Source organism: Pollachius pollachius (assembly GCF_949987615.1).
Source record: "Pollachius pollachius genome assembly, chromosome: 6".
Taxonomy (NCBI): Eukaryota; Metazoa; Chordata; class Actinopteri; order Gadiformes; family Gadidae; genus Pollachius; species Pollachius pollachius.
The window spans coordinates 14,751,929-14,779,070 of record NC_136939.1 but is presented as its reverse complement, the minus strand read 5'-3'; the positions used below and the strand labels follow the sequence as shown (position 1 = coordinate 14,779,070).

At 45.0% G+C, this 27,142-nt stretch overlaps 1 protein-coding gene across 1 annotated transcript; it reads left to right on the top strand.

Annotated features, from left to right (window-relative positions):
• Positions 1 to 360: 360 nt before the first annotated feature.
• slc7a1a (solute carrier family 7 member 1a) lies at positions 361 to 17,733 on the top strand. The gene is made up of 13 exons (XM_079737822.1): positions 361 to 484; positions 6,151 to 6,383; positions 7,288 to 7,470; positions 7,832 to 7,990; positions 8,433 to 8,610; positions 9,560 to 9,693; positions 11,974 to 12,196; positions 13,392 to 13,528; positions 13,968 to 14,070; positions 14,856 to 15,061; positions 15,749 to 15,900; positions 16,483 to 16,591; positions 17,505 to 17,733. The coding sequence occupies exons 2-13, from the start codon at positions 6,197 to 6,199 to the stop codon at positions 17,711 to 17,713; spliced, it is 1,980 nt and encodes a 659-aa protein (XP_079593948.1). The 5' UTR covers positions 361 to 484; positions 6,151 to 6,196; the 3' UTR covers positions 17,714 to 17,733.
• The last annotated feature ends 9,409 nt before the right edge of the window (positions 17,734 to 27,142 follow it).

The window sequence follows — 27,142 nt, the reverse complement described above, 5'->3', positions numbered from 1 at the left end:
CAAATAGACTGCAGTGAGAAAAAAAAAAAAAAGTTAATCAGCAAGTAGGCCTGTGCCTAATTCTTGTGATGCTCTTTCAGAAATGTTTGCACTCTGATGAATACAGATCTTATAAGTTTACTCAGGTTTTATGTTAAAGACAATGAATTTTGTGCAGCATATCATTCTCAGCTTCAGTAGCCTACAAAACAGTTTGATCTGATGTAGCCTAATGCCTGAACGGCATATGCCGTTCCTGAACGGCATATGCCACAGGCCAATAAACGATCTCGGCGTCTCTTCGTAGTAAAAAGTGGGCGGAGCTGAAGGCTTGCTGTGAGAACCCCCCCCAACCCCCCCATCTCCACCAAATCGCGAAGAAAAGTAAAATCTCCTCACACACTTTAAATCCATTAGAGGCCTCGCTAATCACCCTAGTCATTTTATTAAGCTGCAGGACGGATATCGATCAACGGAGATCCCCATTTCACTCACGCTCTGCAAGGTAAATATCTTAACTTACCAGCACTACCAACTCCTCCATTTGGCCATGCAATTTATACCATTGCGATATCCTGGATTCAAATGTTCCAGTTTTGGAGAAGGTCGGAATATCTGCGGGTGGATGTATATTACGATGCTGTACGTAAATCATGCAGCGTAAAATAAAAAAGTTCAACTTTACCAGGCAATGAATAATGTTACCCCTAAGTTCCAACATGCACAACGAGGCACATGCTCGATCGTCTTGGCTTTCCGTATACTCTTTCTGCAAGACGGGCACTGCTAGAAAATGTATCCAAAATGTGTTCAAACACACAGGCCTGTATTGGCTAAGGCTATTGCTAGATTGATAACAACTGAACCATACTAGTGTATATGTTTTTTTTGTTTAATTGGGTCTATATGTAAGTCTAGTACCATGTGTCTGTTAAAGTCAAATGTGTCACTGGCAGTACTTCTTGACGGACCGTGTGGAGAAATCCGATTGTAGCGTTCTCGAGGCACCGTATAATAACAATAATGATGATAACAATGAAATGTATTGATGAACAAATTCATTGAAACTTGACTTTGTTTACATATCACTTTGCAACCACCTATCTTCACTTCAAAACAACTTACTAGTAGAAAGGCATAATATAATAGCATATACTACTAGGCCTACATCTGAAACTAAGAATGAATGCAAACATTTTGTTTATAGTTAGTAGAGGACAAAAGGTAGACAGGTAGGCAATAGAAAGACTGTTGAATGACATTTGATCATTCTCTGTACACACACATACACGCAGACACACATACAGGTCAGTGTCTGCTTTTATGGGAAGGTTAGGATGACTAGTCACAAGCCTTTCACAAATCAGTAAATATTGATCCAAATGTGTCCAAATTCAACCCCAATGTTACATCTGGACGGTCGAATGCACCCATAGCGGTTTGAAATATCATTACACAGTCCTCTTGCCTATTCCCCAGATAGGGGAATCTTGCCTGTTCCCCAGATAGCCAATACCCTGCAGAAAATGGAAGTCTCAATGATTGGTATAGGACTGACTGGGCGCAATGACAGTGTACTGAGAATGAACTGTAGGACCTCATATTCCTATTGAGGCTATGTTTAGCCTGCTGAAAGTGAGCCACCACTTAAATGCGCTTCACTTCCAGCTAGCAAGAGGCTAAGGTTAGTGGGGGGCTGGTTTAGGCATGATAAAGTACCATCTACAAGGAATTGTATGGTATATAGTGCTGTTGCGCTGCTTAATGTTGCAGTTCAATTCAAATGTTTGGTTCATGGATCATTATAAAATACATAGTTTTTACGGCTGCTTTTCAGATAAAGCAAGCACATTTAAGACATCACGTTGCCCTCTGGTAAATTCTCATGGCATTTTCTATTTGACATTGTATAGGCTAAATAAATAATCAAACTAATCATTAGGTTAATCTAATAAAAAATAACCGTCACTTGCCGTCCTAATTCATTCATGAGGCTGTGTGGTTGGTTGAGTTCAAAGATTGAAATGGTTCCCCAGGGTGCATGCTACTGCTGCAAAGTTACATTCAATAGACAACGGTGTACAAACATTCCCTTGCATAATATACTGGAGCAATGGGTGATTTGAATCTCATATTAAACACAATCGATTTGTTCACCGCTTTTGTGTCAAATACCGTAGGAAAGGAATCCAAAGAATTTGCAGAGATTTTTCTACTTGGCCATGCAGGTGTTTGAGTGTGTTTCTCTTTCCCAATGTGCTTCACCTTTTGGCCGTTGGTCATAAGGCAGCAGGTGAATCTACATTATTGAATCAAAATGTTGGTCTCCTGGGCCCAATAGCTAGGCCAAAGCAACACTAATAGATGATATTGTTCCACTTCTGTTACCTTGCATCTAGTGAGGAGGGAAGTCCCAGAAGGTGTGTGTGTGTGTGCGTGTGTGTGTGTGTGTGTGTGTGTGCGCGCCTAATGAAAGTTCTGTAGAAGAGTCCTCATTTAGGTGCACACATTTAAAGTGGAAATGGATTGTTTGTGTGCTAGTATGTGTACAGGTGTGTCTGCTCAGAGTGTGGGTATTTGGAGGTGCCATGTGTGTGCTTGTGCAGGTATCTGTATGCTTCTGTGCACCTCTGGTTTGTGCATGTGCCTGCAAGTATGTGTTTGAACAGGTATGCATATGTACACCTTTATACTATGTGCAGGTATGTCCGTGTGCTTGTGTGTTTGTATATAAGAAGAGGGTGCCGTGTGAGAGGGAGGCAATATGGGTCTCTGCTTGGAATAGCCAAGTCACGTGAGCTGCCAGGTTGAGTTTCAGAAGGTTACTTGTGTAGACGGACCGTTTGCCAACCAACAGGAACAAGAGTTAACTCAAAGCTAAACCCGACCAACTTGTAAGGGCTCTGCTCTTCTTTCGACTGTTTTTCGAGCAATTGTCTTCGTTCTATTCCATGCAATGTCATAGTGTCAGCTAAGCAATCTCTTGTCCAGTCATCACGTTGACAATGCCTGGTGTATGCTACTCCATTCATGGCTCTGAAGCGAGAGATGCCAGTGGACTCCCTGCTGTGATTTATGTAGCGTGCAGTCATTGGGTTTGCTGAACTACGTTGGCTGCGTGGTCTCTCTGTGTAGTATTGCGTAACTTGCCTGGGTTTGCACACAGCTGCAGCTTGTCTTGTTGCGGGGAAGGGCCAGGGAGTCTACACGGGCCAGCAGAGGTTGTTAAACCTTAGTTGGAAATAGCAAACTTCAAAATTTTATTTTGGCCGACTGACATCAAAGAAGTCTTTCAGCAGACAAACTTGTTATATACTCAGTGCACTACTGGATTGCGACATATTCCATTAGAGCAGTCCCCCACCTTGTGTGCATTCCTCATCCGGGGAGCAAATTACAAAATCGTAAGTTGCCAAAGGTGCATATAAAGAAGTCTGGCACAATTCATCTTCTTTGCAATAAAGTATTTTTGCTGTTACTACGGCTTCCCCAAACTGCCTCTCCGCTGCGCATGCATTCTGCTGACCACTTAAGAACATCGGCTGTCAGTTTTTCTTGATGTGTTCAAGTGATAGGAATTCTCCTCTGACATCATTCTTTTGTGTTGATTAGCTCAGTTTCATTTTGGTTTAGTTGCCTTACAGGCCCAGAGTATGATGGACTATTCATGAGTCAATTTGTAAAATAAAATTCTGTTCAATACATCCTTGATCATGCAAGCTCTAATACAAGTGTTTTCATTTGAAATGATTAGGGTTCTGTGCACCCTCCTTCCTGTACAACAACACTGACTCAGGAGCTTCTTCAGATAGGTATAATCTAAGTGGATCTTATTATTTGTAACCCACAGAAGACGATTCCTAAATATATTTACTTATGCTTTACTCCCAATAAAACTTCAATAAAACAGATCCTTTAAGGACAGACTCCGTAATGAATGATGACTCGGAGAAGAGGGAGGGTGTGTGTGTGTGTGTGTGTGTGTGTGTGTGTGTGTGTGTGTGTGTGTGTGTGTGTGTGTGTGTGTGTGTGTGTGTGTGTGTGTGTGTGTGTGTGTGTGTGTGTGTGTGTGTGTGTGTGTGTGTGGTCGCTGTTCCGTTTTGCTATGTCTGCCGTTGCCAAACACTGTCGTGTGACCCACAGACAGGTTCCATTGGCGAGATGATGATCAAGATGATCCAAATTTACATGCATGGTATTTTCCATGAGGTTTAAGAGTCTTGTTCCAGAGGCCATTTTGAGGTCTGCAACATTCTCACTGCTGGCAAGTGTCAACAGTGGAAAGGTGGCAACAACAAAAAGCTTTGCATTGTTATGTTAACCCCCCCCCCCCCAAACGACCAAACTAACACGACAGATGCCGGGACTCTACTCTTGATACTGCTCGTCTCGACCACGATGCTTCTCAATGTGAAGGATATGCTGCACTGCCTCTCCCATTGAATTCCCTCCTTCTCCCTTCTCTTCTTTCTCCATGTTTTGGTCCGATGAAGAGCGATCCCTGGCCATCTCAGTTCAAATTTCTTCAAACTACTGGCCGTGCGTGATTTAAACAGTACAGCTGCATCTGGACTCCAGGGTCTAGGGACAGGAATCAACATATTGAGCAGTTTTTGAAATGCTCCCTCTTTGTATTTGTATATAAGTGTGGTTAACCTAACCAAACTGCTTCTGATCAATTAGCTGCTGTCTTGTGTTATGTCTGGCGGGATATACGATCAAGTTATTTAACGGCAAGTTTCACTATTTTTGTTTGGTTCAATGTGAATTACCATTTAATTTTTTTGCATTTATTACATAATTGATGTCATGTGTTGGAACGGCAAACATATACATTCTAGGGAAAGGCAAACGTACCTGCACATGACATAAATCATGTCATTCATGGAAAAATAAATATGAAAAACGCTTATTTTGTCCATGAATTACATGATTTATTTCATGTGTTGGAAGGCAAACATATAAATGTTAATTTACAAAGTTGTTTAAAACATGTGGTGTTTAACTGTCGGTGTGTTAGTGTGTCAGTGTCCACAAGGCCAATGTACGAAGCCCCCCCTTGGGGTCACATGATACAAATAAAGTGTAAATCTGTGCATACCAATAAGTAAAGCATGGGAACAGAGTGGTAAAGCGTGCGAGCGGATTGGGGAAGCGTGCCCTCGGGTTCGTTAACCATGTGCACGGATCTGCACACCACATGCCCTTTCCGTCAGTAAATGGACCTGCCTTGGACACCACCATGACCAGTTGTTCTGAATGCTTGGCCACTTAGTTCGATAACGAAAAAGCAATAACGACGCAAATAAAATCATTGAAAGGTCCTAAATACAAAGCTTAATTAATCACCGACTTCACCATCATTAAATCTACCCTTGAATATAGATCAATTGGATTAACTGGGAAGAAGTGGTCATCGGGGTCCAAGGCAGGTCCATTTGCTGAAGGAAAGGGCATGTGGTTGGAAAATGCGTGCGCACGATTTACCAATCCATTTGCATGCTTTACAGATGTTTTTGCACGCTTTACCAATGCGTTTGCACGCTTTACCAATCTTTTTGCACAGTTTAATAATTGTGCACACCGATTTACACTTTCATTTGAACTTTCGATCATGTGACCACAGGGGTGATGAGTAAGAAGCAGCATTAAAATGCTGTTGCCAGCGGTAAACCTACATTTTAACTTTTTATTATATATTATAAGTCAATTTAAATTGGAATGTAGGGAAAGGTTGTCACTCTCCTCAACTCAAACAAACGTTATAAATTGACCGTTATAATGGCCCTTCATAAATGGAACAAATGCTATCCACACGAGGAGTGACTGCGATGACGTCATTGATTGTTTGAGTATGTGTGTTGATTTATGACGCTTGTCTTATTTTATGTATGTGTCTTCATGTTTCGGTTTGCCGAGGTGACTTTCCCAACCCCAGCTGGCCTCTTATGCAACAGTATATTAATATTACCGCCCTGGTCAGACCCCCCTTTCCTATTGGTCGGCTGTTTGGTGTCCAGCCAGTGGGTTTGGGGGGGTGTGTAAACTGAGGACCGGTCTGAACAACGTTGTCATGTACCAGTTCTCTGTTTTCTATTGTGTAGCAAAGAAAATCAAGGAGTCAATTGAAATACCCACTCAGTAATACCCTGTCCTCCTCTCCATTCTCAGGGGTGTTTTGATCTCTGGCCTCTGAGTTCTAGCTTGAAAGAGCAATATGGTTCTTCAGAAGCTGATGGGCTTTGGCAAGCAGTTGCTGCGCGTCAAATCCATCAACGGCAACTCTGAGGAGTCCCGTCTCTCCAGATGCCTGAACACTTTGGACCTAGTGGCTCTTGGGGTGGGCAGCACGCTGGGGGCCGGTGTCTACGTGCTGGCCGGCGCTGTTGCCCGCGACAACGCAGGTAACGCATCGCACCAACATGAATCCCGCCACTGTTACCACAGCTGCTGTGGACAACCCTCTATTTTGTCCTATTTTCAGATTATTGTTTTTTTTTATGCTTTTATTCCAAGGGATTTTTTTCCTGATTTCAGATTCATCTGGTTAAAGGATAGGTGTGAGGGGTAAGGCGTCTTGTTCAAGGCTGCCTACAGATTGATGGTTGTAATTAGACATGCATGAGGTCAAGCCACCACTTTCTGCTTAGATTAAATTAATTAAATTTAATTATACACTTACAGAAAAGCACAGTTTTTTTCAATGAAGATAACATTAAATTAATCAGAAATACAGTCTAGACATTGTTAATGACGATTCTAGCTGGAAACTGCATATTTTTTATGGAATAGGTGTAAAGAGGCCTATTTCCAGCAACCATCACTCCTGTGTTCTAATGCTACATTGTTTAGCCAATCGTGTTAAAAGGCTTATCGATGATTAGAAAATCCTTGTGCAATTATGTTTTTCACAGCTGAAAACTGCTGAATAAAATAGTTTTCATGGAAAACATGAAATTGTCTGGGTGACCCCAAACAGTTGAACGGTAGTGTACATAATTATGAATCTACCTTTTTAAAGTTTAAGTGAACCCCTTTTGAGCTCAAATGTGAAGACTCTGCAACAAGAAAGTGTTCTGGGAAGGAAGGGGGATGTGTTATCCCCCATGGTTACAGCGCACACCAATTTTGTACGATTTGCAGCCGATAAATTGGTGCAGCCCTCATTGAAATCGCCAACAAACGACTAAACTAAGCCAGTCTCATTATTAGTTATTCATTTATTTATTCATTCAAATGTATTATTTATACAAATAATATCTTGTATTAGTTCTCAAGTTTCTAACGAGGGGATGCGTTGTTTTGCAGGTCCTGCTATCGTGCTGTGCTTCCTAATAGCGGCGTTAGCCTCCGTGCTGGCTGGCTTATGCTACGCTGAGTTCGGAGCCCGGGTTCCAAAGACTGGTTCGGCCTATCTCTACTCCTACGTGACGGTGGGGGAGCTATGGGCCTTCATCACCGGGTGGAACCTCATACTCTCCTACATCATCGGTACAAACATTCTCAATAGAATATAACAAAATCACCCAAAATGTATGCATTTGATGAAGTCCTTGATGATTTCATAACATTTCGTTGATGATTCTCTATTTGGCCAAAAATCCCCAGCATGGTTTCTCTGTTCTCTCTCTATGTCTCTGTCCTTCCTTCTGTCTCTCTCTGTGTCTCTCTGCCTATACATGTGTGTGTCTCTGTATCTATATATCTGTATGTCTTTTGCTCACTCTCTCTGTATGTATCTCTGTATCGTTCTCTGTCACTTACTCGTTGTCTCTGTCTATGTGTGTGTGGTTCTCTTTATCTGTCTATGCGGGTGTGTGTCTTTTGCTCACTCTCTCTGTCTCTCTGTCAGGTACATCCAGCGTTGCTCGTGCGTGGAGCGCAACGTTTGATGAGCTGATTGGGGGCCACATACAGCGTTTCTGCAGGCAGTACATGTCCATACAGGCCCCTGGGATCCTGGCAGAATACCCTGACATGTTCGCTGTCCTCATCATCATTACCTTGAGCGGTAGGAAACGTCACAAACTAGTGTGACAAGATCTGTGGAGCTAGGGTTTTTAATTTCTTCAACTTTTTCAATCTTTCTTTATCTAATTATTTATCTATCTTTCTTTCTTTATCTCTTTCTTTCTCTCTATCTCACTTTCTTTATCTCTGTCTTTCTTTAGCTCAACCTTTCTTTATCTTTCTTCCTTTATCTCAGTCTTCCTTTATCTCTTTATTGATCACTTTCTTTCTCATACCTTCTTAAGCTCATGTATAGCTGTCTATCACATTCTTTCTTCATCTAAATTTTGCTCTTTCTTTCTTTCCTTCCATAGTTTAAACTAAATTTAGATCTCACCCTTTCTTTCATTGTTTCTTTTTGTATCTGTCATATATTTTTTATCTATGTATCTTTCTTTCTGTATCCCTCTCTTCCTCTTAAATCTGTCTTTATGTTGTCCCAGGTCTGCTGGCGTTCGGAGTGAAGGAGTCCGCCATGGTCAACAAGGTGTTCACGTGCATCAACATCCTGGTGCTGTTGTTTATGGTGGTGTCTGGCCTGGTGAAGGGAACACTCAAGAACTGGCAGATAGACCCCCAACAGGTTCTCAACATCAGCAACGCAAATGCCTCCAGTTTGAAGTAAGCACACACTCACACACTCTCATCCCTTCGTCTGAACACTGTTCCTCTTTGGTTCTTTGCTAGGATGTGAAATGACATGCAAGGATGGGACGAGTAGTGCAGGACAGATTGAAGGGGGATACGTATCTATCCTTCAGGGTTGGATATGGGGCAGCAGCAGTACTTAGCAGAAGATAACTCATCGATCAACAGTTATTATTTCTCTTATCTTTCTTTTTTTTTCTATTTTTTTTTCTTCTATTTGTGGTTGGGTTGTGGGGTTGGTTACGTATGCCTACATGGAGCTCAACATAAACGTATCACTTTTAACTTCTCATTTTCAGTTTGGCTGTTGTGTCATTTGGTTGTGATGCACTTTTTCTGCATTCGCTATGAACAGGATAGATTTTTCTATTGGTCGATAAGAACAGGATAAATGTTCATATTTGTAGATAAGAACAGAATAAATGTTCATATTGGTAGATAAGAACAGGATACATGTTTCTATTGGTCTGTGGGAACAGGATACATGTTTCTATTGGTCAATAAGAGCAGGATACATGTTTCTATTGGTTGGTGGGAACAGATGGATGTTTCTATTGTTCGATAAGAACAGGATAGATGTGTCTGTTGGTCGGTGGGAACATGATGGATGTGTCTATTGGTCGATAAGGACAGGATGGATGTTTATATTGGTCGATAAGGACAGGATGGGTGTTTATATTGGTCGATAAGGATAGGATGGATGTTTATATTGGTCGCTAAGGACAGAATGGATTTTTATATTGGTCGATCAGAACAAGATAAATGCTTCTATTGGTCGATCAGAACAAGATAAATGCTTTTATTGGTCGTGGGAACAGGATGGATTTTTCTATTGGTCGGTGGGAACAGGATGAATCTTTTTATTGGGCGTGAAAACGGGATGGATGTTTCAGGGGTCTATTGTGTTTGTGTTTCCTCCTAGTCTAACGGAGTCGCGGGTGTCCGTTGAGACCCTGGGAGAGGGGGGCTTCATGCCGTTTGGGATCACCGGCGTGCTGTCTGGTGCCGCCACGTGTTTCTACGCCTTCGTGGGGTTTGACTGCATCGCCACCACAGGTCTGTAAGAGAAACTGCAATCTGTTTCATATTTTATACTCCTTATAATCGATAATGATGGTACTTAATGTCATTTTGTGTTTTGTAATATTTCATTTGGACACTTTGATGATTTTTATTGAGCTTTAACTTTTACTGTTTACAAGTAAGGGGTGAACTAAAGGGCTTACTGAAGTAGAATTATTATTGCAAATATAACTGCATTTTTGGGGGACCCCTTCTTTTCTTTGGTGGCCCCGTAGACAAAGCCCTCACTCTGTCACTAAGATAGGGGTTCATGTCTCCAGGTAAACACACTGTGTACACTGTGGATCAAAACAACTAGCTCTGAGTAAAACTAGCCCCATCTACCCTCTTCTCCGTGGGCTCGTGTGAACCGCCGACGTCCAAGTCCTCCATAATGAAGTCCCCTGTGAGGCAGCAGGTGACCTCTGACCTCGTCAGGGCTGGTCTTCATCAGCTGGCAGAAGTTCCAAAGGAGAAGTAAAAGTCAGGGGTGTAGAGAGGGAAGAGAAATGGGTACAGCGCAGTGAGGTCTGCAGTCCAGGCCACCACATTTGTGGGCTATCTGCCCTGAGATTCTCAGAGAGGATTTCCAGCAAGGCAAAGTCTGTCAGAGGCCAAAGGACGACGACGATGATGATGATGATGCAAGAGATCTTCCACACAATGCTGAGCTGACCTCGCACTAGCCCTTCCTGTGCGTAATGGCACGGGTCCGTGATTGCATCCTTCATGTGTGTTTTGTATGTTCTGACCTTCAGGCCTTTCAGGAAGAGTTGAGGGGAGGGGCTAACCATTCACTGTTTGGGTCTGCTGGTCTCCTCTGTCCGCCCCTCCGTTTCCTTGGCTTTGATTGGAGCTCCGTTGTACAGCGCTGCTGCCCTTTTTCCACTTCTGGAGTCAAGCATGTGTGTTATCCAAACATAAACATGTCATGGTTGTGTTACATAGAATAATGCTGTGCAGGATACAATATATATCAATAGGGTTGACACACACACACACACACACACACACACACACACACACACACACACACACACACACACACACACACACACACACACACACACACACACACACACACACACACTCGGATATATAATCCCTTTACTTGTGACGGGTCATTGGTGACAGCACGGTCACTGATCGCGACCCAACAAGGCTGTTGTGGAGCCCCGCGGTGGCCAGACGGCGTGCTGCTGAAGAATCGTCCCCTTCAGCCTCTCTCTGCACCAACGAAGCGATAATCCATGTGGAGCCGGGAGTGGCAACATACAGCGCTGAACGTTGTCCTGGAATCCGTCCCAGGCTGTTCTGTTCTGCGCGCCGCGCGGCGGGAACATTGTGTACCGTTTGGAACCTTGTGAGCGTCGTATTGGTTACACTCTCGGCCTCCTCTGGGTGCAGCAGAATGGTCTCAAGCTTGACTAAAAGTCTAGCATTGTTGTCTAGCATTGTTGTCTACGGATGCAACACCTTGCCCAGCTTTTCTTCTGCTCGGCATGGTGATGATATTGATGATGATCTCCCAGATCAGACTTTAGTTGTAAATTGAAGACTGTCAATAATTTTGTGGGAAACCAATTGCATTGTCTATTGTTTCATATTGGCTTAGTGCAATCAGGATGCTGGATGCAGGGATATGTCATTGCATAATAGGCCAACACAGACCCCACCAGCAGAAGTCACCTGGTAGAGGAAATTCTGTAAAGGCTTCAAATCAACACCATTTAGACCAGAAATTCTGCAACTGTAGAAAAACTTAATGCGAATTTCTCTTTGGTGGAAATCTCTGTCACAAAACAGGGAACACGGTGCAACTCTGTCTTTTCATGTTCTGGGTTTCGAGCCCATGCTCTGTGCTATCTTCCCCCCCCCCCCCCCCCCCCCAAAAGATCTGCAATAATAATAGGACTGCTGGAACCTAGATGATGATCAGTACAGTGATCAAGGTTTAAACAGTTTTTCAACAGCCTGTATAGCTGACCTGGATCCAGCCAGATACATGAGCCGTGAGGCTGCCTCCTTTCTTCTCTGTACTTCAGTCAGTCTGCGTTTTTGTATTTATACGATCACTCGCCCATTATAACGACTCCAATCCTCTCCGTATCTCTGTCTCTTTCTCTGTCTCTCTCTTCCTCTCTCACCCCTTTCTCTCTTTTCCCCTCACCTCTCTCACACCAACCCTCCCATCACCCTCTCGTCCCGCCCCTATCTTCCCTCACCTCTCCACTACCATACTCTAATCTCCCTACCCTCCTTCTCCCCCTGCAGGCGAGGAGGTGAAGAACCCCCAGAGGGCCATCCCCATCGGCATCGTGTCCTCTCTGCTCATCTGCTTCGTGGCGTACTTCGGCGTGTCCGCGGCGCTCACCCTGATGATGCCCTACTACCTGCTGGACAGCAACAGCCCGCTGCCCGCCGCCTTCAAGTACGTGGGCTGGGAGGGCGCCACCTACTCGGTGGCCGTGGGCTCCCTGTGTGCTCTGTCCACCAGGTAACACACACACACACACACACACACACACACACACACACACACACACACACACACACACACACACACACACACACACACACACACACACACACACACACACACACACACACACACACACACACACACACACACCTCAGTACGAGGGAAAGACCTGCATTATCTGAGCCCTAATATAACTTAAGAGGGCTGTGTGTGTGTGTGTGTTATAAAGTTGTGTGTGGATATATTCATCCGATATCCAACCCTCATTTATTTGATATCCGACCCTGCTCTTGTCACTGTTATCGGACTGCCCTTGCACTGCATGTATCCGTTTATGTCCATTTAAGCCGTGGTTGTATACTAACACAAACTACGTCATGGAGGCCTTTTAAAGCTCAACACGGCCGCTGTATTCTGCTGCTGCACGTGGGGTGTTTCTAAAGCCGTCTGCATGCTACTGGTATTGTTTGTGTACACCCCTGGGCTAAGGTTAAGTCAGGTGTGTGTGTGTGTGTGTGTGTGTGTGTGTGTGTGTGTGTGTGTGTGTGTGTGTGTGTGTGTGTGTGTGTGTGTGTGTGTGTGTGTGTGTGTGTGTGTGTGTGTGTGTGTGTGCTATAAAGTTCTCGTGTCGCCCTACTCCTGTTGGGGGGTGTTTTCTCTCTCCCTGGTGCCTTCTGGTAAGCCAGCAAAGGGCTTCTCTTGGATTCGGTGGCTGGGATTTACTCTGCGACCAAACATGGCTAACCGCAACCCTCACCTTTTGACGTGGCGACAGGTGAGATGCTAAACCGCTTGCTTACCACAGACTCAACCGGAAAAAAGAAGGAAGCCCTTCCTATTCCTGCTTCTGTGTGGTTTTCACGCATCCATAGTTGTAATAGTAGTTGTTGTCAAGTGGCTTGAAAAAATAAATAGAAGGTTCCCTCGTGGTTTCGAGTGGATTGGATCCAAGATGACTGTTTCTGGAACTCCACACGTCCACACTAACCACTGCGTGTACTCCCTCTGGTATAACCCACCCGGCCGGTACTCCACTCTCTTTAACCCTCTCACCCAATTAGTTTTGCCTTCTTCTTTCGGTTTATACGTTTCCTCTTGCTTCGCCCTCACATCCTCTTGCTTTCCCTCCTGCCTCGTCTTGACCCATTCTCTGTCCAATTTGTTGACGGTTGGCCTCCCTTTCTCCTGCTCCCTCTCTCCCCTGACCCAGCCTGCTGGGGGCCATGTTCCCCCTGCCGCGAGTCATCTACGCCATGGCCCGTGACGGCCTGCTCTTCTCCTTCCTGGCACACGTCAGCGAGCGGAAGTCCCCCGTCAGCTCCACCATGGCCGCCGGGGTCATGTCGGGTGAGACGGGAGAAGGAGGAGGAGAGGGGTGTGGGTCGGAGTGGGGGTATATGGGAGAGATAAGATGAGGAGGGGGAGAGAGATAGGAGGGAGAGAGATTAGATGAGGAGGGGGATAGCGGGTTGAAGAGAGAGATGGGGAGAGATTCGATAAGGAGGGGGAGAGGGATGGAGAGTAAAGTTGAGAGTGGGGGAGATGAGTAAGAGATTAGGAGGGAGAAAGGGGAGTTGAAGGAGAGAGGAAGATGTGGGGGGGAGAGGAAAGGGCGAAATGAGAGGAGGAAGGAGAGATGAGGAGTTGTTGATGAGGGAGGAGTTAAGGAGAGAGATTGCTCATAAAAAGTTAATTGTTTTTTAAATATCATAACCATCTGCTCAGCATAAGTCTTAAGGAATGCTACCTCTTCTCTGACGCCTGCTTTTTTCTGCTCTCTTTACAGCGGTCATGGCCTTTCTGTTTGACCTGAAGGACCTGGTGGACCTGATGTCCATAGGGACCCTGCTGGCCTACACCCTAGTGGCAGCCTGTGTCCTGGTGCTCAGGTCAGACCCATGTACTGTAGACCCACACACCCACACACACTGGGAGAATCGGCCATGAGAAGAGTCCACACCCATAACCGAGTCAAGATCCCTTTGGCCTCATTCCGCCTATATCCCTGCTTTTTTTTAGTGGCTTATATTATGACTTCATTATAGAGATAAGGTTTGTTAAGATCAAACGTGGTATGCTCTTCTATAACTCATTCTTATGCAGCCAATGCTTTTTTCCAAAATTAGTGCTGTCAAGCATTTAAAATATTTAATTGCGATTAATCGCATTAATGTCATAGTTGACTCGCGATTAATAGCAAAAAAAAATTATATTCTAAATATCCCTTGATTTCGTGCTGCTAGCCTTTAAGTTAGACCAGAGAGTGTTGAGAATTGAGGTTGAGGTGAAAAAACTACAACGTTTGCCAAGCGTTAATCGCCGTTAAAATTGGTTTGCGTTAACGCCGTTAATAACGTGTTCAACTGACAGCACTATCCAAAATACATTACAAAGTACATTACAATGAACTTATTTAGATGAATGAATCAATGAAGAGCAGATAGGAGTCTGGGGCCTCCGTCTCAAGGATGCATACAGGTAGACTTTGGATAGTGTGTTTCCACACGGGACCCTCAGACTCATAATACACAGGTTATATACACGGGGGGTGTGCCTAGTATAATATATTTTTATTCACTGGCTGCATAGCAGTATTGATGTTGATACACGTCCCACTGTACTGTATCCTTGATGCGAGATGGTATTCAGCTTGCCGTGGGCTTCTCTGTGGCAGGTACCAGCCGAAGCAGCCCGGGCTGTCCTATCAAATGGCGGAGCTCCAGGAGGAGGCGGACCTTAGCGACGGCATCAGCGTGCCCAGCATGGACATGCTGGAAGGCCTGGAGGAGCGCTTCAGCTTCAGGAACATGATGTCACCGCAGAACACGGAACCTTCCACCCTTTCAGGCTTCATTGTCAACATCGCTGTCAGTGTCCTGGGTAGGTAGACAAGGTTGGGAAGGGATTATTCGTGGGGACCCCCCCACTGGTGTATGGTGTCACGGTCTACAGATCCAAACCTGTGCACTCAGATCTAGATCAAGAACTTGGTCGTGCAACATTACTTATTTATTTGTTCGTTTTTTCTGTATCTATTTGGTCCTCGCAGGCCCTCGTATCCAAAGCCAGTATTATCTCAGATTCATGTTATTATTGAGAAGGTACAAGCAGGTATGCAACTTGCTCAAGGATGCCAACAGCGGACATAGGGGTTTGAACCTAGGACCTGTCAGCTTACCCCTAGACTTTCCTGCCTGCCTTCCCTTTACGTGGCTGTGCAACTAATACTTTTTCTGTTTTTTGGTGGTTCAGTGACGATTACCAGTAACGGCAACATTGATTTTAGCTCCCATAAAAAAACTATATGCTTTTGACAAAGATTTAATTTAGAAAATATTGATTGTCCATTTTTTCGGAATCATCATAATTAACTATTAACAGCGTGCCCAGTTATAGACATTGGATATGGCATATACAGAGCTAAAAGCAAAACCAAATGAATGGATGAATATATGACGATAAGTTTAAAAATTAACAAATTGTGACACTGCAAGGATTCCAAGTTGAACTCTTTGGATGTTTTGACTATGAATCCTAAACGTGAACGGCTGACCTCCCTGTCTCCAGGCTTGCTGATCCTGCTGTTCAGCATCCTGGCAGTGAATGGGGGGATGGCGGCGCTGAACCTCTTAATCCTCGCTGTCATCTTCGCAGCGTGTTGCTTCCTCACCTTCATCGTCGGGAGACAGCCTCAGAGCAAGACCAAGCTCTCCTTTAAGGTCTTGGGGGGGTGGGGTTGTTTCAATACGGAAAACTTTATTGATGTTTATATTTCTCTTTTGGGTGTTGTTACCTTTCTATGAATATATCTTTAATAATGTGAGGATGATGTCATGTCACGTCAAACTTGAAAGATAAATCACTTTCAAGAAAAAAATAGCTGCAATTTGCACAGGCACATAGCTGCATGTTTTATACATTTTGAGCATAAGCTACAGTAGCGGCGTCTGGGCTACAACGGTCACAAATATCATGCAGAAGTACTGTATAATACAACCTTAAGACATGCTAGATATCGTTGTTTGTTGGGTGTTTGCTCAGTTTTAGTAAAGCTGAACTAATGCATAGTGGACTCATTCTGTTGCAGAACCTCAACACAGATTTAGTATAAATATTTTAAACTAGAGGGAAACACACACCTTTCACATCACAAGCACTAGGAAAGCTCCTTGGATTGTGACATTCAATTGGCTTCTCTTTCAAAAGTCATTGCCCAGAAAAACTATAACATGTTGAGTTTGTTTTAAATGCAATGGTTAAGCCTGCCCCCTGAGGATTGGCCTCTGTGATTGGCTGTGCAGGTCCCTATGCTGCCCTTCATCCCAGTCATCAGCATGTTCATCAACGTCTACCTGATGATGCAGCTGGACAGAGGCACCTGGATCCGCTTTGCAGTGTGGATGGCTCTTGGTAGGCAATAGAAACGCACATGCATACAACAACAGGAGAAATTGGTCAGACTTTGTTTGAATGACATGCTGTATTCCTTTCCTTGTCGTTTGATCATTTGTTTGTTTTTTGTGGACTGAAAAGGGAACTGCTTCGCGTAAGACCAATAGTCCTAGAGAAAAATTCATAATCTCACTTTTTTAACATGGTACCGACGACATATTGTTAATTAAAAATCTATTTATACAGCATGCTTCACCCATGAAAGCTGTTCAGATGGCTTGACATAGGCAGCAAAGCTCCTCATTAAATGAAACCACACAAACTCTTGGTGGGCCCGTGGCCAGGGGGTACCTCCGCAGGTAGCACCCCTGGGACTGACACGGCCAGGTCGTTCCTCCGCAGGTAGCACCCCTGGGTCTGACACGGCCAGGGGGTACCTCCGCAGGTAGCACCCCTGGGTCTGACACGGCCAGGTGGTTCCTCAGCAGGTAGCACCCCTGGGTCTGACACGGCCAGGGGGTACCTCCGCAGGTAGCACCCCTGGGACTGACACGGCCAGGTGGTTCCTCAGCAGGTAGCACCCCTGGGTCTGACACGGCCAGGTGGTTCCTCAGCAGGTAGCACCCCTGGGACTGACACGGCCAGGTGGTTCCTCAGCAGGTAGCACCCCTGGGTCTGACACGGCCAGGGGGTACCTCCGCAGGTAGCACCCCTGGGACTGACACGGCCAGGTGGTTCCTCAGCAGGTAGCACCCCTGGGTCTGACACGGCCAGGTGGTTCCTCAGCAGGTAGCACCCCTGGGACTGACACGGCCAGGTGGTTCCTCAGCAGGTAGCACCCCTGGGACTGACACGGCCAGGTGGTTCCTCAGCAGGTAGCCTCCCTACGGGCCTCACTCGGCCGCTGACCCACACTGCGTGTCTCCTGCAGGGTTTGCCATCTACTTCGGCTACGGCATCCACCACAGCCTGGAGGGCTCGGCGGCACGCCCGTCGCCCGACACAGAGATGCGGGGCTTCAAGCCATCCCACGAGCTCCACGGCCAGGCCATGTCCCCGGAGAAGGAGGCCTTCCTCCACAACGGCTTGGAGGCGGAGAGCCGCGAAGAAGAAGAAGACGACGACGACGGCGACTTCTAGGGAGGTCGACGCCCGCTCTACGCCAGACCGCCCGCTTCATGCCCTCCACCCTGAACCCCGCTCAGCGAGTTTCCATTTCCCAAGGTTTCAGTCTTTTGATGAGAACTCGCCCGAGCTTGGCCTCATCCCCAGCAGTGCGTAGTCAAGGGAGGGAGGACGGGGGACGCACGGGGGGTCTACTTGTGGAACTTGTGGCCAGGGAAACGGGTTTACCATCGTTGAAACGTTTCCGGAGCCAACCAATTGGGTTCTTTGTCATTGAGTTAAATGACTGAATGGAACCTGCGCTATTTTAGACATAATTAGTCTTATTATTCAGAGAGATGGGAACCGCTGGTATCGGTGTCGTGGATATACAGGTTGATACCTCGTAATGCGCTGATGAACCTTTGTAGGCTAATCTTTAACAGTTGGAAAGGGCTATGGCTAGCTAGCAGATATCACTGCGGGCCTTCTCATTGACCCCGCGTAGGTACAGCCAGACACATGATACACACCAGATACAATGCAGTGTTGCAGGCAACAACCAGCTGAAGGGAGAAGGGATACAGAACGGGTATCAGAAGTACTGAGCATTCTGTCTAGGAGGAAGTGATGTCACAGGATGGGATGTAGTTACTTAATAATAACCTGGACAGCGAAAAACACTGTTCAAACCAAAAACACCAGGATGCCCCCCAGTATGTGAGAACGACATGTCCAATAATTATTGGACACAATGCACACAGCTCATCTGTTTATCGCCAAATATGGATATTTGCAGATGCTATGGAATGATGATGTGCAAAAATCATACAGGGATGAGGGGGGGGGGGCACCATATGTCAATGTTTTAAGTGAAGTCACACATGAGTGACACCCTTAAGGTATTTACCACGTGGGGGTGTCCAGCCGGATCTATAATGGGCAGGTCAGTATACCAGTTGGTACAGTCCACTGGGTGGGCTGATGCATCTATTAATACCTAATGGGGTGGAAATCACATGTGTGAAGTCACTTTAGGGTGGACACTCTGTGTCACTATGACACTACAGGGGTCGATTTTAATCGGCCTTATTCACCTGAATTGAGTGGGAAATCTGCATTCTGTTCCCCAACCATCATTAGCTCACCAGCTAATGGGCATCACACCTGGTAGTAAAACTGGGCCCTTTTTAAATGATTCACGTGGAAATCAGTTGAGAGGCGCCGTGCGGGTCGCTGTGTCTTTCTTTGCCCTCTGAAACTTGAAGCCTCTACTCGGCTGCTCTCCTTTTAATGTTGTTTTGAAAGGAAATGGGAATAGATTTTGTCTTTGTGGGTGGTGTCATGTTCGTTTGTGCGGTCATTTTATGATTTTTGTGCATTTTATTTTGTATTGTAGTTAAGCCTGTCATCATTATGATCTGTCCTTTAATTCAATTAAATTTGATTTGTAGAGCCCTTAATCACAGTAACAGTCTCATAGGGCTTAACAGGCCATATATTTATGAGACTCCTCATCCCTAGCCCCCCAGAGGGCAAGAAAAAACTCCCTTAATTAGCGAGGAAGAAATCTTGAGACGATACAGAATGGGGGATCACTCCTTCCAAGGATGGTTAGGAGTGCAACGGGTGCCATCATTGACATTCATAGTAATAAATGTAAATTAATTTAGCTAAGAAAAATAAAGGGTGTCTATGTTGAGGGGGGTCCTGGCCGGCTAACCCGTCAGGGTATACCAGACATCCTGTCAGTCACCGCAACAGACCAGGCATCCACTCGCATTCACCCCAACACGCTAAAGCAGACAGAATTATAAATGAGATGGTTTGAGCCAGGCTTCTGCCCTATGGGGAGCCCAAGTGGTGGTGGTTGGTGTAAGGCCATGTAACTGATGTTTACTGGAGAGCAGCCTGCTCTGTTCTCATTTATTTGGGCTTCATAAAGCTTAATAAGCACACAGCTAAGGTTTACTAGAATACACATACAGTGTTATCGATTAGAATACAGCTAAGGTTGATCAGAAAAAAGTGATGACAAATGAACACTTATATAAGATATATTGGCAAACAGTTAGGGTACAGTATTAGCAATTTGCATACAGCTATGGTTATTGGGATACGGCTACAGTACGGTAATGTTTTATTGGGATACAGTCAAGGTTTAATCACACTAGTTTATATCAGGCAACGAAATCTGTGACGATTATGTGGTGTCCGGGGCAAGACCGGCCATCTGGCAGAACGGGCACTATCCCGGGCAGCCGACATGCCTTTTGGGCCGACAAAAAGGATAAGACAAGGGGGAAGGGAGGCACGGAGAAGTATACTGGCTTGTAGAATCTAAACTAGGGTCTGCTATAAAATACGTTTGAATCATACAGTTCATTACATCATGGCGTTACAGGGCTCTTCTGATGTCGGCAGACACAGGGCGCACTTTATTACTACACGCAAGAAGATTGCAGAGGGTTAGTCAGCCCAGCCATGGTGGTGTCCATTTACCTCTAAATGACATTTCACAACCTGTCGGTTTTCAGATCCAGTCAGTCATTTCCATGTGCAGTCCTGTTGTGATACAATAAAGGTTTTTACTTTTGATCTTTTTAGAGGTTTTAACATTGTTGGCTAACGTATGTCAGTTGGCCGAAAATCCTCATTGTAACGAAAAAAACATAAAATACGAAAAAGATATTCATTGTGTTTTGCATCCACGTTCCACACTTACATGATTTGATAAACGGTTGTTCTCGTGGTTACGCGACTCTCTGTTTAGATTACAGATGCGCGATCAGTTGATAGTTGCAGTTGATCAGCCGGCTTATATGTCTCAAATCAGGCCAAAGACTCAGTCAGGGTCCAGCAAAGGGGAAGCTGAGCTAGCTAAACACCCAGATGAGGATGAGGGATTTCCTTTTTTTACACGCCCAGCCTCAAAAGATTTTGCCACATTTTTTAACTTCCACCCTAAACCACACCCCAGAAAAGGTGTTGGCATGTATGAGACGAAGTGACAGCACATTTATTAAGGGTGGGATGACCGCCTGGAAGCTTGTTCATCAAAGGATAGAAGGGTATGAAACAAACCAAGTCTATAGAGATAGTGCAGAGGCATATTTTATAAAGGCCAGCCAAGCAGACATAGCAAGCCTACTTTGTGGGAAACAAATCTCTCTGCACAGTGATCAGGTCAGGAAGAAACGCCAAGTCTTGGATTGTGTCATAGATGTGATCAAAGTTTTTGGGAAGTGTGGTCATAGAGGCACTGAATTTGAAGCAGCATTCACCTGTGAGAATTTCGTTGTTGACCATGGAAACTTCTTGGAAATGATCATTCTGTTAAGTAAATTTGATGTCTCTCCAAGAGCATGTGAAGGAATGTGTTCAAAAAAAGCAAAAGCCTACATGACAGGGCTGCAAAAGGCAGAGGATCCCTGGTAACACTTCTCTCTGAAACCTCTGTCAACAAAGTAATTGACGTCATCAGTCACTTAATTAAGGAAGCATATCTAGGGAAGTAAGTGCGGCAGGGATGATACCACACAGGATGTTACCTCCAGAGTATTTTGTGGAGCTACTTAAACTCATGTAAAGGTGGATATTGATCTTCAGAACTGTGTAGCCAACGTTGACATGTAGTTGCAATGCACATATCCACTGGTAAGGACTAGTTTTTTATTTTACACAGTGGCAAAATTCTACACATGCTATTCCCGCAGTCTCATTAAAGGCCTCTCCATCCAAAAGTCCCGGGCCAAATCTTTGACCCAGTCCATCCCTGGCACAAACCAAAAGTACAAAGGCAATTTTTTTTTTTGAAAACGCCATTCCAAGTTCGGTTTTAACTGGCGTCTTTGCTTTTTTTCCCATCGCTTAAGCACAGCAAATACAGTGGTCGCCTTCGGCATTGGTGTAACGAATATGTATGAGACAGTATGTGAGTTGTAACTGATACATAAGTGAAGATTGTGCAAGCTTGTGGCAGCATCATGGCAGTGTCATGGCAACCGAACCTCATCGTTTCTGAAAGCCTCTGTCTACCCTGACCACACTACAACGCGAACCCTGCGTTTTCACATTTATCCACCTCAGCTATCGTTTTTGAAAAGCATCGTTTTCAGTGTCGGAATTCGCTGTTTTAATGTGAACGGAAGGGCATAACAGATAAATATTTATGCATTTGTGGATTTACCGGGGTTAGTGTGGACAGGGCCTGAGATAATGGTGACATGTTGTGTGCAAGACTTAAAACCTTTTTGAGGAACTTTTTTTTAAAACTTTGAACCATTTAACAAATTATATTAATTTAAAATGTCTCACAGATAAGAAATAATGTGATATTGTGGCCAAATTTCATTGGATTCTTCAGATGGGCCAAAAACCTCTTTCTTCAAAAATGTCAAACCTGAGCCATGCTTAGGCTTACTTACTTGGTTCAACATACCTTGTAACGTCAACTGTTTTTTGTCTTCTGTTGTAAATAAAATATAGATTTTCAAGTAATCAGTCCGGTTGCCGGTCATTTACTAAGTAGCCTGCCTTATAAATACAGAGTTGCGGCCATTTCCAAGTTTATATGCAGTGTTTCCAACGTTCAGCGGATGGCGCCAACGTGTGAGAAAGTGAAAATCATCCGGAAGGCGCGAGCTGCAGCATCAGCACCACAACGCCTCTTCGTCTGCCGGCGCTGCTGCATCGCTCATTGCATTCCTCCGTCGGGTGAAATAAAGGACGTAAGCAGCCACGGTGATTTTGTTTGGCAAATTGATGACTTAACTCCTTCCAAACCAAAACACAAACCCGTCCACGGCTTAGGACGGACTACAATAATTCAAGAGGTGAGTGTAACATTACGGAAACAAACGACTTGTTTATCAGGGGGTTCACGTTGTGGAAAGAGTGCGCAGTGGGTTATTGATTTTCTCGACGGTGTCTGCATGCTTTCCTAAGCGATTCCGAAAAAACGCTATAGCATTGTGTTTGGTAATCCAGGCGAGTAGTTTATAATGTCTCATTCGCGTTGCTTTTTATTATCATTTGATTTTCATTGAAGATATCTTTAAAAAAAATGAATTCTTCGGATGAGTTTTGTCCAAATGCAACAATGCTACCTAACTTCCCCTTTCACCTGGACGTGACTTTGGCTGACACGGGATCGGCTTCCCCTGAGTGAGAGGAGCGGGGAACGGGTCTCCGAGATGCTAACAGGGCTTATCGGGGATAGATTAAAGGGCTTTAGACTTAAACCCAACAATGATCCACTGCACGAAGTTCTCAAACCGTCCTCTTATTTTTAATCAATGCACAAAAAAACGAATGTGCGTATGAGTCGTTCATTCCGTTCCGATTTAAAATGAATGTGGTCTTTTTCAACTCGGATCGGATATACTAGGTTGGGTCTAGGAATGGATTAATGGGGAAATGTGATTCTCTTCTTTGAAACCTGAGTGGAGAACACTGCTTAGATTGGTTTATTTGTTGGATTTGTTGCATACCGTTATTTTGGAGAGTTATGGATTGTAGGAATGAACAGCCTTCCCAAGGCAACAGTTCGTTGTTTTAACCTAATCCAAGAGTGTTGACTGTAGGCCTTTCGTGAACTTGGAAATGTCTAACAACTCCTAACAAGATTATCTAAAGAGGGTTACATTTGTATCTTATTAATATATGATCCTGTTATCTGTAGAGGTATGTATCTGTCCTATCATAACCCAATTCTGATGGCAACTGTTTTATACATTCCATTGCAATGGGGATTTTGTTGCACACCTTGGTTATGTCTATTTATATTAAAAGTCTAAATCATTGACTATGGCAACCCTATGACATTCTGAATGTTTCAATGCATATTGCACACTCTGATCCCTTATAGTAATAATTTGTTGCATTTATGTAACACATTTGAATGCGCTCAAGTGCTTCCAATAGTGAGCAGAGAGGGATATCACACCTCATCCACTACTGTGTGTCTGTGTGTGTGGGTGTTTGGGTGGGTGGACCCAGTCTGGGTGCTGAAAGGCAGCCAGAACACTGATTAGACTAGAATTTGTTAAGTGTTTTCTAATCTACACCACAGTTATCAGAGCTATCCGATTGAGGTGGTGTATTGATGGAGGATGCTCTGTTCACCCACACCACCACCCTCACTGACGCTATGTAAAGGCATTCCATTGACTGACAGGGTGTATTACACCCTCCACCTTTACGCTCACTACCACCCTCCTCTCTACCCACCACCCTCACCTTTCAAAGCCACCCTTACCTCCAACCTCCCCCTCACCTTTTTATACTTCATGATTGATTGACACCTGACAGTTGATATCACTTGACATCATTTAACCCTCTTCACCTTTCCTGTTACCATGGTTACTTCAAAAAGTGCACTACATAGCAGACTTTTCTTTCCCCTCTTTCTTTACCGTGAGATCTCGCTAAACAACTGCAGGTTTTTCCAATGCTTTTATTTCAATGCTGGCCATTGGTGCTTCTGGGACAGATGTGTCGTTTCTAGTTTGTGCATAAAGAGGTGTGGCCACCGTATCGTTTCTCTCATAACGCCAGCGTTCAGACCTTCTTCACCTTGCAGACGCATTACTTCGTTAGGTGGGTGAACCTTCTAGACTTTTCAGAAACCATGAAAACTCAATGTATTACTTTGCAGCTCTGCATTCCATTCCTCCGGTCAGATGGCATTAAGAATGCATTTTGGTCGATTCTAGAAGGTTTCCCACCCAACTAACACAATGATGACACTAGGTGAATAATAATTCCACCACATGACTGGTGTCGATATGCAGGCTGACCGCATGACATCAAAGCCTTATAGCTCGGCCTTGTGGCCTCCTGCTTGTCCAGCAACTTGTCTGCTGTGACTGTTGTTCTAGATGCTGATGCATCTGTGATTGATTCATGATGTCGGGAGCTCGGAACAAGCTGAGCCAGGATCGATTGCGCAGATCTCAGCACATACGAGTGTGTGTGTGTGTGTGTGTGTGTGTGTGTGTGTGTGTGTGTGTGTGTGTGTGTGTGTGTGTGTGTGTGTGTGTGTGTTAGAGTGATGAAGTCCCATTAGTTTGGTCCCACCATCAAGGTCATTATGATGGAGGATCAGAAATAGAGAGAGAGAGAGAGGGTGAAAGGGAAGAACAAGGGATGACTTGTGACCAAAGAAAAGGAAAATGCACAGAATGCAACAGGGATGTTGTTAGTGTGTTTGTATCTATGTCTATGTGTGTCTTTCCGACTCTTCTTTTGTGTTCAAATACTTCTTGTGTATTTTTCTTTATTCTTCTCTGAGACCGGTTTGTTTCTCTCTCTCTTTCTCACTCCCTCTCTTGCTCTTACCCTAGACAGGTGCAGCTCTGACACGACAAAAGCATTTGTGCTAATGCCACTGCAGAGGTTTGTGTGTGTGTGTGTGTGTGTGTGTGTGTGTGTGTGTGTGTGTTTTTTAAACCACACACTATAGGTTCTTTACTATTGATGTAATGCAATCCTACAATTTACTCACATAAATGTCCTCTTCTAACACAGACACACACGCGCGTGCAGGCACACATGCCGGCACACACACACACACACACACGCATGCGCGCGCAGGCACACACGCAGGCACGCAAGCACACGCGCTCTGCAATGCACATACACAGCCATGCTGCCTTTGTTTGGAAGGTTACTACGAGCTGGTTTTAGCTCCTCCCCTGCAGCCAGACCGATCCCAATTGCACAGACTGTCCCCCTCTGACACACACACACACACACACGTCATAGACTACAGCTTTGGATTGGTGGTTTTGTGGTTTCACATGCAATCAGAACCTGCCATGGTTTCATTAACACACCCACCACAGGTGCCGCATGCGTGCTCCTATGGTGTGTTCTCCTGCAGGAGGTCCCGCAGGAGAACACAGCAGTCCTGCCTCCCCCTCCCCCTCGACCTCTACCACGCATATCAATGTGATGCAACACACACACACACACACACACACACACACACACACACACACACACACACACACACACACACACACACACACACACACACACACACACACGCCGTCAACATTTTCAGGAATGCATACGGCATTGCGTTTTAAAGCATTTCTTGTAATTATTTGGCATGAATAAGAAATGTTTTATAGAGAGATATGTGAACCTAAACCATTACCCTACTTGGTTCACCTCCAATTGAACCCCTGGCCAACTTACCTCCCACCCTGTCCTCAGGGTCTACTTTGGTACACACACACACACACACACACACACACACACACACACACACACACACACACACACACACATTGTATTACCAAATGAGCTCTCCCCAGTACCCACAATCCCCTGCTTTTCAGTTGTTCTCCCCTTCTATGCTGCATTGAGATGCATGTTTAAATAACATCAGGGGACCGTTCCAGCTCTCTCTGATATTGTCTCAGCCTGGCTGTTATTACTTTCCAGGGCGCTGACAAAGGAATATCATCACAGAGTCAGGTGACAGTGTCAGCGACTGCAACATCATTTACAGACGCAGAGAGGGGCAACAAACCATGTTAGATCTTCTCCTCTCCCAATCTCCTCTTTCTTCCTCTTCTGCTTTCTTATCCATTTCCTCTTTTCCACCTTCTGTTTCATTTAGCGTTTTTTCTCATCCATCTCCTCCTCTTCTCCCTTCTCAGTCTTTATCTCCTTCCCCCTTTCATCCCCCCTACAATCCTCTTCTCCTCCCCCCTACAATCCCCCTCCTATCCTCCTCTCTTGGCTCCTCCCTGTTTGCTCCTCCACTCCTCCTCTCCGCACTCCGCCTTTCCTCCATGTGTGTAGCCTCCAGATCCAGACCCCCCGCCCCCCCACCCAACCTGCCAGTTCCTTTGTCCCTCTCTACTGTTTCCTAGCAGCCAGCCAGGAGTGAGGAGGAGGAGGACGACGAGGAGGAAGGTGGTGGGCGGAAGTAGTCTCCACTAATAACAATGCAGAGCCACCAGCAAGCGGCCCCCCTCCTCTCCGCATTGCTCCTCTCCTCTCGTCCTCCCTTCCTCTCTGCATCACTCCTCCCTGCTTCGCTCCCTTCCTCCCTGCTTCGCTCCCTTCCTCCCCTCTCCTCCCCTCCCCTCGAAGATCCTCTCCTCCTCCCACCTTTCTGACTCTCCTCTGCTCTTTCTCCTCTCCTATCTTCTACCCTTGTCTCCACGTGGCTCTTTTTCTCCCGTCTCCTCATTCTCCCCAAAATCCTTAATTTATCTTCACTCTGTCTGTCTGTCTTACTCTCACTCTATATGTATGTCAGTCTCTGTTTGTTTGTCTGCCTTTCTCTCAGTCTCTGTTTGTCTCTTTTTCTGTGTGTCTGTCTGTCTGTTTGTCTGTCTACAAGACCAGTTATCCAGTATTGGTACCCCTGCTACCACTGTGCGTTATGTCAGCTCTTCTTTATATATATATATATATATATATATATATATATATATATATATA

Excerpts from the sequence above, each read along its gene's own strand:
- slc7a1a (XM_079737822.1), top strand. The coding sequence starts at position 6,197 with ATGGTTCTTCAGAAGCTGATGGGCTTTGGCAAGCAGTTGCTGCGCGTC. Across the intron at positions 7,991-8,432 it reads CATCATCATTACCTTGAGCG|GTCTGCTGGCGTTCGGAGTG; the intron begins GTAGGAAACGTC and ends ATGTTGTCCCAG. Across the intron at positions 16,592-17,504 it reads TGCAGTGTGGATGGCTCTTG|GGTTTGCCATCTACTTCGGC; the intron begins GTAGGCAATAGA and ends TGTCTCCTGCAG.